Genomic DNA, 12,381 nt, shown 5'->3' with positions numbered 1-12,381 from the left:
ATAAGCTAAGCCCAACTGGGAGTATATTCCTCATTCATCATCAACGGCAGCACTTTACTCGGCTGTGAAACGGATGGAGCTTTATACGGTTTGACGCGATGATGTATTAGCTATTATTCTGGCGCCCGTAAGACTCTCTTAAACACAGTCCCCCCGCACGTATAATTGACGCCCCCAAAAAAATCAATAGAATTTCTCATCATTGATGGATTGAAAGTGATTTTGCGTACTTACACAATGCCCGTCTTGATTGCAGCAATCAAACTGATGAGAAAATATCTAGCAAACAAGAGGAAGAAGTCTTGGTATTACATGATTCATCGACGACGTAACAGGGTACGCGCAAGAACTTTATAGACTCTGCTGTTTAGAGCGTGCTTTTATAGTTTCCTTGGTATAATTGACTAGTTAGCAAATATTAGGAGCAGCGGAGTGCGCACACAGTATAGGCTATATACGACGGGCACTTTGGGACCAAAGTGGCCCTAATAGCTATAAAACCATTCGTAAAATATATATTGGCCTTTTCAGCAGTGCTTGTAGTATGTTTGCCTTCGGCGCTGTCAAATTATTTATATAGAGCTCAAGCTCATGATATTTTCAAACTGTAATTAGAGCCTTTCTTACAATTAGTAGATTTTTAATGAATATGTATAATATACGGTCTTTTCAGGAAAAAAATGTAATACGAATTTTCATGACTGATGTGATGTATAGGCAAACGACAGCCGCTCACGTTATCGTTTGCGTCACACCCTAATATCTCTAGCCAACACGTCCGGCATTGTGTGCATACAGCATGCGCATACATGTAGTAAACAACATCAAGGTTGTCTATGCCGTTTCTATTAGTCTAGAAAATTGAATTGTCAAAACGACGATTGAAGGTCAAAACGACCCGCCGAGCTATATGAATGCGCTGCCTTTATAATACAATGAAACATCAATTTCTGTCTCGCCAATAACTGTCAAATATGAATTTCATGACGCCAAATGTTATTGACACGTTTTCTCCTGTCCTGATTTGATGAAGAAAAAAAAACAAACAATAACTATAATTTCAACATTTGCCGAGACGGGAATAATGTAATACATGTGAGCGAAATTTCGGACGCCAAAAACCCCAAATAATCAACTTAATCAATTTGCGGACAAGTTTGACAGAAAAGTAGCCTATTTTCACCACGCCAATAACGTTTTCCGCCCTAAATAGTAGTGGTCGTTTCATTTTCGAAATTTCTATTTTTGACGAATTGAAAAAGACTCTAATTTATTCGTTGGTTATACTGTCCGGTTAACGACTCGCAAGGTGAAAGGGAAAGGGAATATCATTTGAATATTTTTATAACTTGTTATCGGTCACCGCAAATGCTGCACATGTTTTTGATCTCGCCCAAAAAGTTTGAAGTATTACAGAGCTGACACAAATAAATGTCAAAGCCAGCGAATGAAACTGGTTCTAAAAAGTCTTTTTTATTGTTTTAAACGTGTCGTTTAAGCTCGGTAACCGGTTCGATGCCATCCGTTTTCCACTGGGAGACAGGTCCTACATATGATTTCTTTTAATGGTTCATAGATGGCTGTGGCAACCTTGTCCCGGTAGAAAAACACATGTTATTCATTCTCTCATCACTTGTTATTATCACGTCCAGTAGACCGTGTGTACATTCTGCTTATAACTTTGTGTATGATTCACGGTTGGCCGACAGAGCTCCATCTGACAATGTGTAAATAGAAAGGGTTAGGCCTTAACCAGCTACAAAAACGATGAAGTGATTACAGGTAGCAGCTACTTTGGCCGTGATCCAATTCAGTAGTCATGTTACGCAGCTCTCCACTTCCAAACTAAATCCTGTAGTGAAAATGAAGTGGATTCTCTCGTTGTTCATTTTGCTAGTGCTGACGAGCGTCGACAGCGAGCTATTTGCTAGAACAAATTCATCGAATCTCTGCTCTCGTATTCCGTCACAATCTTGCCTCCATCAACTGAGCAGCAGCCCAGCTGACCAGAACTCTCAAGTGTGCACAGTGGAAGCGGCCAACAACACTCATCCTCTTCTCTGTGGTGGGCATAAGTGGAATCGTGAAGATATCTGCCAGCATGACGGGTGTGGTGTTCACCTGGAAATCTACAGGCACATGCCTTATCCCTCCTTGCCATTGTACCGCACAGCTCTCAACCTCACCTTGTCCAATGTTTCGTCCAGCAAAGTCAAGATAAGGTTCCACGAGACTTCCATCAACAACTTTGCTTTCTGCATCAATTTCACAACGAGTTCCAGCCCAGCTCAACCCTTTGATTCTTTGTGGTATGACTGTGTGTTTCACAGTCGACAACTTGAAGGCCAACCATTTCAGCTGGAATTCCTCAACGGTCCCAAATATGGGCTGTATTTATTCCAACTCCCTACTGGTAAAACTTTAATCTTTTCCTAGTCTTGAGCTTATTTTTTAACATATTCTTGTGTTTCCCATACAGAGAAAGATGTCAGGAATGGGCATGGCTTTTTGTATGTTCACCTGCATCACAGCCCGAATATTGTCATCACCTTCCAGGAGACATCTGGGCTCCAAACGAACAATACCTATCTAATTGTTGTCTGCAAGTGGCACCAAAACAATTGCCACATTGCGTTACAACATCTGGTGGATCTGAGCAACTCTTCAACGTTTACCAGCAGGTATCCAATCAAACAGACCATCACCTGTAGCCTACTAACCGTTCCAATTGTTGAAATTCCAGGTTCAAGGACTCGTTGACAGTTTCTCTGGGCAAACTGTCAATCTCTGGCAATTTCACCATCAAAATCGAAGATCCAAATTGCAACATCCTGTCCACGTCATGTTACCAAGCCACATCGTCCTTTTTCATCATTCAAGGTCAGTTATAATGCTGCCATTGAACTTTTTGGTTTGCCCAAAGTTTTTATTATTCCCCCCATCTTATTCTTTTGTTGGTTTTACGTTGGCAGATTTCCATGGGAACTACATTTTCTTCCTGCCAGTCCTTGGCGTTTTGGTAATTGTGGCCTTGTGCGTGAGCATGGGCTACCGCAAGAAAATCCAGCTGATACTATCGGGTAAATACGACAGTTTAAAAATAATGGATTTACTGTTCTGCCCAGCAGCAATCTCACGCGTTTTACATTTCCGTTTGTAAAGGGATGAAGAAAGAGCCGATCCGACGCAAAACAGTTTTGCTGGCCCACGACTCGACGGCCAGCGATTACAGCTGGATCGAAGCCCTCAAGCTCTTCCTGGAAAAGTGGGGCGGATTTGAGGTCCTTGTCGATTTCGTCGAGATCCCCCGCAGCCGACACAAGGATCCGCTGCTCTGGTACACGGAATCCATGGAGACGGCCGACTGGGTGGCCGTCGTGGCCCCACCACCACCCGCCACCGATCAGCGCTCGCCCATTTACCGCCACACGTTCGACCTGGCCCTGGAGCTGCTGGCCATGCGCATCAGCCGCCGGCTCAAACTCAAGGAGCGCGACGTTCTCCAGCAATTTGTCGTCGTCCAGCCGGAAGGCGGCTCCGTCCCGGACGTCTGCTCGTCCTTTTCACGATTCCGCGTCCCCCAGGAATTCGCCAATCTAATCAGCTACATGGGCCAGCAGGAAATGGACGGCCAGCACGTCGGCGGGCCGGCAGCCAATCACCGGAGCTCCGCTCATTTCGTCGACTGCCTCCGTCCTAGGAGCCGAGACAACGAATCAAAGTTGATGGATTCCTTCCGTATGATCCACCAGCATCTGGTCCAGCGAAATCAGTCGCTAGCGGCGATGGTGGTCCGTCCACCAACAGTTGACGACGCCCAACACGTCGAGGAGGAGCGCTCCTCGTTGCTAAACAGCGAAGATGATCGCGAGCAAAAGCGTCAAGAGCTCGATCGCCAATTCGGCCCGGCTATCGTCCGTTTGTCCGATTTGCCGACCCTCGGTTGAAAATTGATTTAATTTCCCATCGTTTATTAACGCATAACACTCTTGAAGGCCTTGCTAATTAAGTGAATCTCTCTTCCGTTTATTATTATAATTCCATTTTTTCCCCCATTCAGAAACGAACTGGCAATTCATACAGACGGAAAGAAAAGAAAATGAAAACCAAAAAAGTTGTTCAATTCGAGTTGCGGGATCATTTTGTTTGGAAGCGGGAAAAGTCAAATCGTTTTTCTGTTATTTTGAAATGTTTGGTTTGATTTGTTTCGATCGATCGATAGAGAGAATTGAAGAATGTTTGGAATGTCAAAAAAGTGGGCCCCGGTCGCTAGTGAAACGCCATTATAGTTGAGGTTCCGCTTTTCTGAGATTACGAAATGCAAATGGAAAAAAGAAAAAAATAATTGTTGTTAACTGCCTTTTGACTTTTGAGTGCAATTTCCCCTATACCCGACACTCACTTTGTTGTATTTATAATATACAGGAATCTCTCTCTCTTTCAGTTTCATTTGAATTTCATCGACTGGTTGTGAATTGTGATTGGTTTGGATGGCAGTTGGAGGAGAGACTTTTTATAAATGTTATAGACACTCGTCCGGGAGAAGCACCAACTTTTTATTTAATTTAATTTTTTAATTATTTTCAAACTGATGGGCGCAAAATAGATAAATCAAGCGATATAATATAAAAAAAATGAATTTGTCCAGTTTTGATGGGTGTATAATTATTTTTGTACGTAAAGGTTTATGGATACCTATCAACAGAAATTGTCTTTTCGCCCGCCCCTGATATTTTTTTTCAATTAGTAATTTCGACTGGATATTTACCTGGAATGTGGGGATTACGTAAGAACCACGCTTGGAATCTGTTGGAAAAAGAAGAAAAAAAAAACAAAAACGAATGGGGCATGACCGGGAAATATTTGAACAAATTATTGTAAAGGAATGTTTGAAAAAAAAATTCATCAAACGACACGTAAATATTTATACAATTGCGTCATACAATCTTTCTTGAATCATCATCATTTATATAATAATAGTTTTTTTTTTTTTTTGTTATTTATTATTCACGGCTCATTTTTTGTTTCTTCTTTTATGTAGAAAATCAAAAGGTGTTGGGAAGAAATGTAATCAGGAAAAGCGTTGAACGACACACAGCACACGCCCAGCCAAAGTCCCAAAAGACAATGGGCCAGCACATCCAGCAGCAGCAGAGGTTGCAGGCGAGTACGAACGTGACGCCGCCGCCGTCGCCGTGATTGATCAGACGTCAAAGGAGCCGTCGGGCGTATCGATCATCTCGGCCGGCACCGGCGGCTGGCAAGAGTCGGTCTTGGCGTTGTAGACGATCCGGGTGTCGAGGAGGCCGCCGGGCAAAGAGCCGACCGCCGACCCGCGCGGCACCTGGCGCAGGGCCCGCGTCGCCAGGTAACCCAACACGGCGATGTACGCCACCAAAACGATCTAATTCAATATAGAATCGAATAAAATAGAATTTTATTTGATTAATTAATTTTAATATTTATTTTATTTTATTTCCGGTTTATTTCATTATTTCAAGTAGCCTACGCAATAAAAATAAAACCACTGAGCGAATAAATTGTATCAATTATCACAAGTTCTACTACTGCGCACTCACATCATTTCGAAATGTTTTACAAAAGACAAAGAGAAACTTGTTCATTTCATGTACCCGCGCCACGGATGCCTCCCAAAAAGTTTTGTATGTTATATATAGCTAGGGGGATGGGTAAAGAATGTACTAGTCGTACATGTATAGATCCCACTGCAGCAGCAGATGAGTTGGGAAATTAACTTTGCACTTTTTGTTGGAATAATTGCGCGGTGGGAAATTTGAAAGAAAAATATACAAGCGCAATACTGCTGCAGCGCCGCTGGCTCAACTGGGCTCTTGCATGGAGTATGTGTGCACACAGCAGCTCGTGCATATGTAAAGGGAATAAATTGTAACGGTATATCTATAGCCAGTAGGCTCTATATAAATATATAGTCTATACACACGCCATTGGTTGTTGGAGACGTAAAAAATCGATTTCTTCCGCAACAGACCGACGAGTCACGAATGTGTGACATTTTTTCGTGTTCTTCTTCTTCTTCTCTCTTTTTCTTTTCATTTGAAATGTAAGAAAAGGAAAAATTGGGAATAATGCAGCATCACGCACAGCTTTGATGCCCAATCGATCGCGCTGTACTATACACAGCACAATATCCATTTTGATTTTCCTTTTTTTTTTCTTTTTCTTCTTATATACAGGAGACACGAATGATGACGGGCTGGATGACAGTGTGTGTGTATAGACGGAGTATCCTAGTATACAATTTCGAAGTTGTTGAGAGTATCCCCCCCCCCGCAGCACTCTAATAGAGAAACTATTGTAATACACCAGCATTACTTGTAGTATTACATACTGTACGTATCCCTGTATGTGTACAGCAGCTATTACAAAAGTCAATAACAGCAGATCATCTGGTCTACTTTTTTTCATAGACTATCCGAGACTATCAATGTGACAGTATAGTAGACAAGACTTTTCCATGTCTAGTATACAAAAAGGAGCTTAGACAATTATTTGATAGCATACCATATAATGTATTCAAAGTTAAATATAATTAACTATTGAAATATATCTAATGTTCAGAAGGTCCGATAGAAGTTTGGATATGGATGTTTCGTATACATATAGAGACCCTCTATCCTATGTAATTAGATACGCTGCTGATGAGCGTTCGTTGCTGCGCCTTATAGCCTAGTTATATATAGGCTATCAACTTCTCTGGCCATTATTAACTTCTAGTCTCTATGTAGATAATAATCCGGAGGCTATGTAGGTATATAATATCCCCCCCCCCCCTACAACTGAAAGTGCGCTGTAACGTGAATAACGCCCTACGGGAAAATAGTAAATATAGACTGGAAAAGGATTAGATTGACTTTTAGTCCAACAGTCCTGCTCTGGTCCTGCTCCTGCTGCTGTGTGCGTGGGATCTTATATCATGTAATACAATTAAGGGCCCGGAGATCTTAAAGAATAAGAGAAGACCATGATATAAGTATAGACCTAATATTAGCCTATAAAAAAAGGGCCCACATATTATTTGAATTGTAAGCTATAATACTAAACTAAATCCTTTTATTCAGATAAATCTATTTCACATTAACTGTGAGTACATTTTCATGCGATTCATAAAACTTGGAATTGTTTCGATTGTTCCTATACCTTTTTCTATGTATAGAAATAACAGCCTACATATAGGCCTAGTTTATTTCTATTTACTTGGGGCCTCCTACACACTATGACACCTACGTGATGTTTCATTCACCCATGAATAGAACATGTATGCACTTTGGACGGATCAGTAGAGAGAGAAAAACAAAAAATCACAGCAGCATCCCACACGTTATTTATAATGCTCTTTTTTTTTAAATTATTATTCAGCCATGATGCAACAAAATTCTTGACGCATCTCACAGTTATACAATAGGCCTAATAATAATGTGTCTTCTCGCGCCATCTTTTTCTCTTGCTTTGCTGTAATAGGCCTATATAATGTCTAAAGTTGATCGTCTTGGGATTCCCAATTAGCCGTGCTGGACTATCCGACTAGCTCGCATATTATACACAAGTCTATTATAAATATATATTATAATACATCCCACATTTGACGTAATATCTGTCCTATACGGTTTTCAAAGGTAACCACAGGAATATAAAGGGAACTGCGATGTGGATCGATGATGAGGAAAAAATTTAAAAATTATTTTCATCACACACAAGATCACACACACATGGAGAGTATAGGCTATAAGGAAAATTTACCCAATCATCTGAAAACTATTAAACACGCACATCAGTCGATCGATATGTTATATAGGACTCAAGTCAAGACGACCAACATGCAGCAATGCTGTCGAAAATGCAACAATCAAGGAATTAGTATCTATAGCTATATAGACGAGTAGATATTTCCTTCTTCCGGCAGTATATAGCCTACAGATCGATTGACGATCGATATAGTGCAATCTACTGTGCTGCTGCTATACAACAGCATATAGATATATATTATACCTAGTCTCGGGGTTGGGGTCGTCGTCGTCGATCGTCATTGTATAATCTGTTCGTGGAAGTGGAAAATCACTGCTCTATACAGTCGAATGATATCATTAATTTCCATCGACTGCTGAGACGATGCAGAGGAGAGTTGTAATATAAAATTTGACGACCTAATCAATTTCTGATATAGATTTCTAATGACATTTTGCATATAGATTATTGTCATGTGTTACATTATGCGAAAGGGGATCCCCCAGCACTATTATTATTACGAATTTACTTTTCGATTTCATTTCTGAATTGGGCGGAATTGGGCTTTTATCATATTAGAAAATATATATAATATGATGATGAAACTGACTGAATATGCCGAAGCGGATCGTTAAAATTTAATAATCATATATCTACTGTAGGATAGGGAAAAGGGTTGGGGGGTACATCTCTCAAGTCCACTCTGCTGCATGTCAAGCCATGGTTCGTTTGAAATCGTTCGCCATTCCATTATCGAGCGTATACTATACATATACTAATACGCTGCTGCAGCATTCAATACAGACTACACATTATTATAACAACGATCCTCGTCGTATGTATATCACATATATAGAATATATAGTACTTAACGCAATCAATTATGGCTCGTTTCTAATATAGATATCTCAGCCGGAGAGGGTGCTGCGTCTTGATGATATTGCAGCAAATAAATAAGAAATGATATTAAGCTACATAAACAGCTCATTAAAAGCACAACAGCATATACTGTATAGATATATTATATAGTGTCGGCGAGTGTCGGCACATGCACATGTTCCTTTGATGACTCTACATGTGCATCATGGAGGAGGGAACTTTTATATTCTTGTGATCTTGAGCGCAAGGGTTTTGGCCAAGTTTCTCTGTTATTAGACGTTATTATCTTGTGCCACGTATTATACGCACTAGGCTACAGGCCTACTTTACTCTACATAAGTTCTGAGAAATGTTCGCAGTATTAATATTGCAGGCATAGATCTCGTTCATTCTTCGTAACATCACCCCCGCGGGAAAAAAGAAAGGGAAAGTGATGGATGAGTTATAAATATATATGTACATTAACACCACAATTGGTGTAACTATGTATACCTATACAGAAATGATTTCATCGAAAAAATAATAAATGATTGATAGGCTATTACATTCTCTCATTAACAAATGTGCATGAATTTGTGATTTCCTATATAAAAAGCTTTTTCCAAATTTCATTTTGGTTTTCGCACAAGTTGTTCGAGTGAAAATTGCTGTTTCCAAGTCTGATGTAACACGAGATATTTCTATTGTGCACATATAATATTTATGATAAAATGTCGTTCTATATATAAACCGTATTTAAAAATGTAATGTAAACTCTGCTGGTCTGACACAAATACATTTTTCATGCTGGTACATTACACATCAATAACAAAAGAAAGAGATTGATTTATTGATAAATGAATGACGCCTATTACCGCACTTACAGCGACGAAGGTGACGGCCTCCCACGGTGTGTGCGAAATGGCCCGTCCGTGACCGTAGGGCCCGGCGTGATTGAGCGCCGCCTGGTACACGGACGGCAGCAGTTGCGGCTGGGGGTGTTGACTCGCTGAGCACGGATGACCGAGCATTCTATTATACAGCATGTATAACAAAGCAAATTATTCAAATGAATTCACGTATGAATAAATCCAAACAATAACAACAACAAAAAAAGAATATTTTATTAAAAAACCCAACAAGTAGGCTATATTTAATAACTGAAATTTTCGGGATTGATATATTTTCTTTATCAGAAAAATCGACAGGATAATTTAAGCGAAAGAATTTTATTTTTTGAAATTAAACTTTAACTATCTGAAGCTCGGATATAAAACATTTCGCCCCAAAAATTCGCACAACACCAGCTTCAATAAAATGAATACGTAAAAAAATTAAATAAAATAAAACTGTCAACTTGATCTCTTTGAAAACTAACCTTGGGAAAAAAAAACTAAAAATTCCCCTAAATTCTTTAAATCGCCGGTAAAAAAATTGCCAACATTTCATTCCCGATTTGATCAAATTTTTCTAAAATTTTGAAAACGTTTGAAATATGTTTAGAAAACAATTTGCCGAAAAAGCCGACAAACTACAAGATTGTTTTGAAGTGAAATTGCATGGAGAAATAAGTTGGGGCCGGGGTTGGGGCTCTTATATATACATAAAATCTATTAGTTGTCTGCTTTTTATTTTATTTCTCATCTACCCATTTCTAAACTATTTTCAAACTTTAACATCGGACTTAATATATAAAACAAACAGAAAATAAGCTTTCTAATTTATTCTTACATCCCCGAGGGGGGGGGGGTAAGTTGTCAGTGTATACTATAGCACAGCACTGCTAACATTTTCGGAGTTGTCAAACGACAAATTTATGTAAATATAGTTGATGAATGCAATACTTGACTACATTGCACAAATATATTAAAAAAGTAACTTTATTAAAATTTGGGGAAATCCCCAGATTCTATACAACCCTCAGGGCGTTGTCTTTGGCGCAATCACGCCACATTTTTCCAAATTTAGAAACGATCAAATATTATTAACTATTATTATATGAGTTGGGAACCTTTTGCCTTATGCCACATCGTGGCTAGGAAAACCATTGATGGCAAAAGACAGTAGGGGTTCATTTGTTATAGTCTTAACAGTGCACCCAACGAACCACATAGAAACTGGGGAGCGCCGGGGAGCGAAAAAGAGACGAGACTTATAGCAGCTGCACAAAAGGTACGCATCACGTATATATGATAATGAGCCTTATTATATCGACGTCACACGAACGAGATGAGACTAACGAGCAGCTTATTCTCTCCCCCCAGCCGCCCCCAGCATATATCTTTTGTCTTATTTATATATTCCTATATATACTCTCCATGCATATATATAGCCTCCGGGCTGTCAATTAGCTCTCCGGCATTCTATATTCTTTTTCACATGAATTAATCACGCATAGTCTGTTATATATATACGTTTCAACTTTGAATAAATGTGTAGATCAAAAGAAACAAGGAAAATTGACGAAATCAAATATTTAACTCACCTGAATTGAGCACAGGGGTCTGTGCTGTGTCGCATTGTTGGCATTTTTTCTGTAGGCTTCCCTTTTATTATTCTCTCTGGTGTGTTTGATGTATTCAACAGTTGACGATGTTAGATTCTTGAAATTGCTGCTGGCGTTTCTTTTCTTTCTTCCTTTCAAAGTAGCATTACGTAATGACTGTATTCCTTCCGCTGCTGGCGAGATGTATACTATACGTGGTGTAATTTATTGGCTGATAAATGACAACAAAACATGTCTATATTGATCCTTTTTTAGCTGTTGGGCGTGGGTGACCGTGATGTAGATATATCAAGGCTGCAGCCGTCGCAGCAGCAGCAGCTGCTGGATGGTTCCGAAAATATCGATATGTATTCCCTGTGTAATTCAAAAGAAAATTGATTAATTAACAGGGGTTTCGAGAAGCCAGCAGCTGCAGCTATAGCATATTACAATCAGAGCACACGATGACACGTCTATATATAATATAAGAGAAACGCGCGCGCGTCCAACTGAAATTCAATTATAGCCCTCTTTGTATCCAAAAAGCCTTTTCAGCCCCCGCACACTTATATATAACATAGAATATCGACTCTATATTTGCTGGCCTAATAATAATATTTAAATTAAAATGCGCGCTTTGGATGCATTGGTTATTATGGACCAGCAGCATAATATAAATCAACATGTAAAACATTCTAATATAAATGATGATTGGGTGAATTTTGGGGCTGCTGGGGCCAGACAAAATCAAAAGATTTTCAAAGCCCCGATATTGTATTATGTAAAACGACAAAGTAGATTTACTTCCCAAACTTTTTATTCCATTTTTTATGTTATAAAGCAATTTTGCTGGCATTGATTAGCCATCAGCAACAAATATCAGTGATTGTGGCGGGTTCTTCGTTATATTTCAAACTTTTTCGAATAAAAAATTTCAAAAATTAAAATAGTTCAGAAAAGAATTTTATGAATGACTTATTGATCGATATACAAATAAAATGTAAAACTACCTAATAGACTTGATTATGTTATACAACTGGAGATTTTTTAAAAAAGGCGTGTATGGTGTTCGCTGATATAAAATAAAGCAGCAGCACAGCAGCATTATATAGATGACATACAGCAGCCCCTTTTCTGTATAAGGGTCCTTAGGTACATCTGCACACGTCTAAATATATCTATACAGCTGCAGCAGCGCAGCGGTGATGATGACAGAAAATCGATCGACATTTTCAATGCGATATATAATACTGAGCCATCATCAACAGCAAAAT

General features: G+C 39.3%; 2 protein-coding genes across 3 annotated transcripts in view; one reads left to right on the top strand and one right to left on the bottom strand.

Moving 5' to 3' along the window:
• Nucleotides 1-1,572: 1,572 nt before the first annotated feature.
• LOC124199402 lies at nt 1,573-4,438 on the top strand. Its single transcript, XM_046595205.1, has 5 exons — nt 1,573-2,413; nt 2,480-2,681; nt 2,744-2,880; nt 2,973-3,080; nt 3,163-4,438. The coding sequence occupies exons 1-5, from the start codon at nt 1,864-1,866 to the stop codon at nt 3,945-3,947; spliced, it is 1,782 nt and encodes a 593-aa protein (XP_046451161.1). The 5' UTR covers nt 1,573-1,863; the 3' UTR covers nt 3,948-4,438.
• Nucleotides 4,439-4,535: 97 nt separating this feature from the next.
• Nucleotides 4,536-12,381, bottom strand: part of LOC124199403 — a 31,579-nt gene continuing 23,733 nt past the window's right edge. Inside the window, exons 2-4 of one of the 2 annotated variants that reach the window (XM_046595206.1) lie at nt 11,108-11,482; nt 9,498-9,654; nt 4,536-5,404 (exon numbers count right to left, since the gene is read on the bottom strand). In XM_046595206.1, the coding sequence (XP_046451162.1) occupies nt 5,204-5,404; nt 9,498-9,654; nt 11,108-11,151 (402 nt within the window). In that variant the 5' untranslated portion in view covers nt 11,152-11,482 and the 3' untranslated portion in view covers nt 4,536-5,203. The remainder of the gene's footprint in view (nt 5,405-9,497; nt 9,655-11,107; nt 11,483-12,381) is intronic. The other variant, XM_046595207.1, reaches the window with a different exon arrangement.

This window comes from Daphnia pulex, chromosome 8 (genome assembly GCF_021134715.1).
Source record: "Daphnia pulex isolate KAP4 chromosome 8, ASM2113471v1".
In the NCBI taxonomy this organism is placed as follows: domain Eukaryota; kingdom Metazoa; phylum Arthropoda; class Branchiopoda; order Diplostraca; family Daphniidae; genus Daphnia; species Daphnia pulex.
Note: the sequence above shows the minus strand (reverse complement) of the source record. Positions and strands in the feature narration are given on the sequence as shown.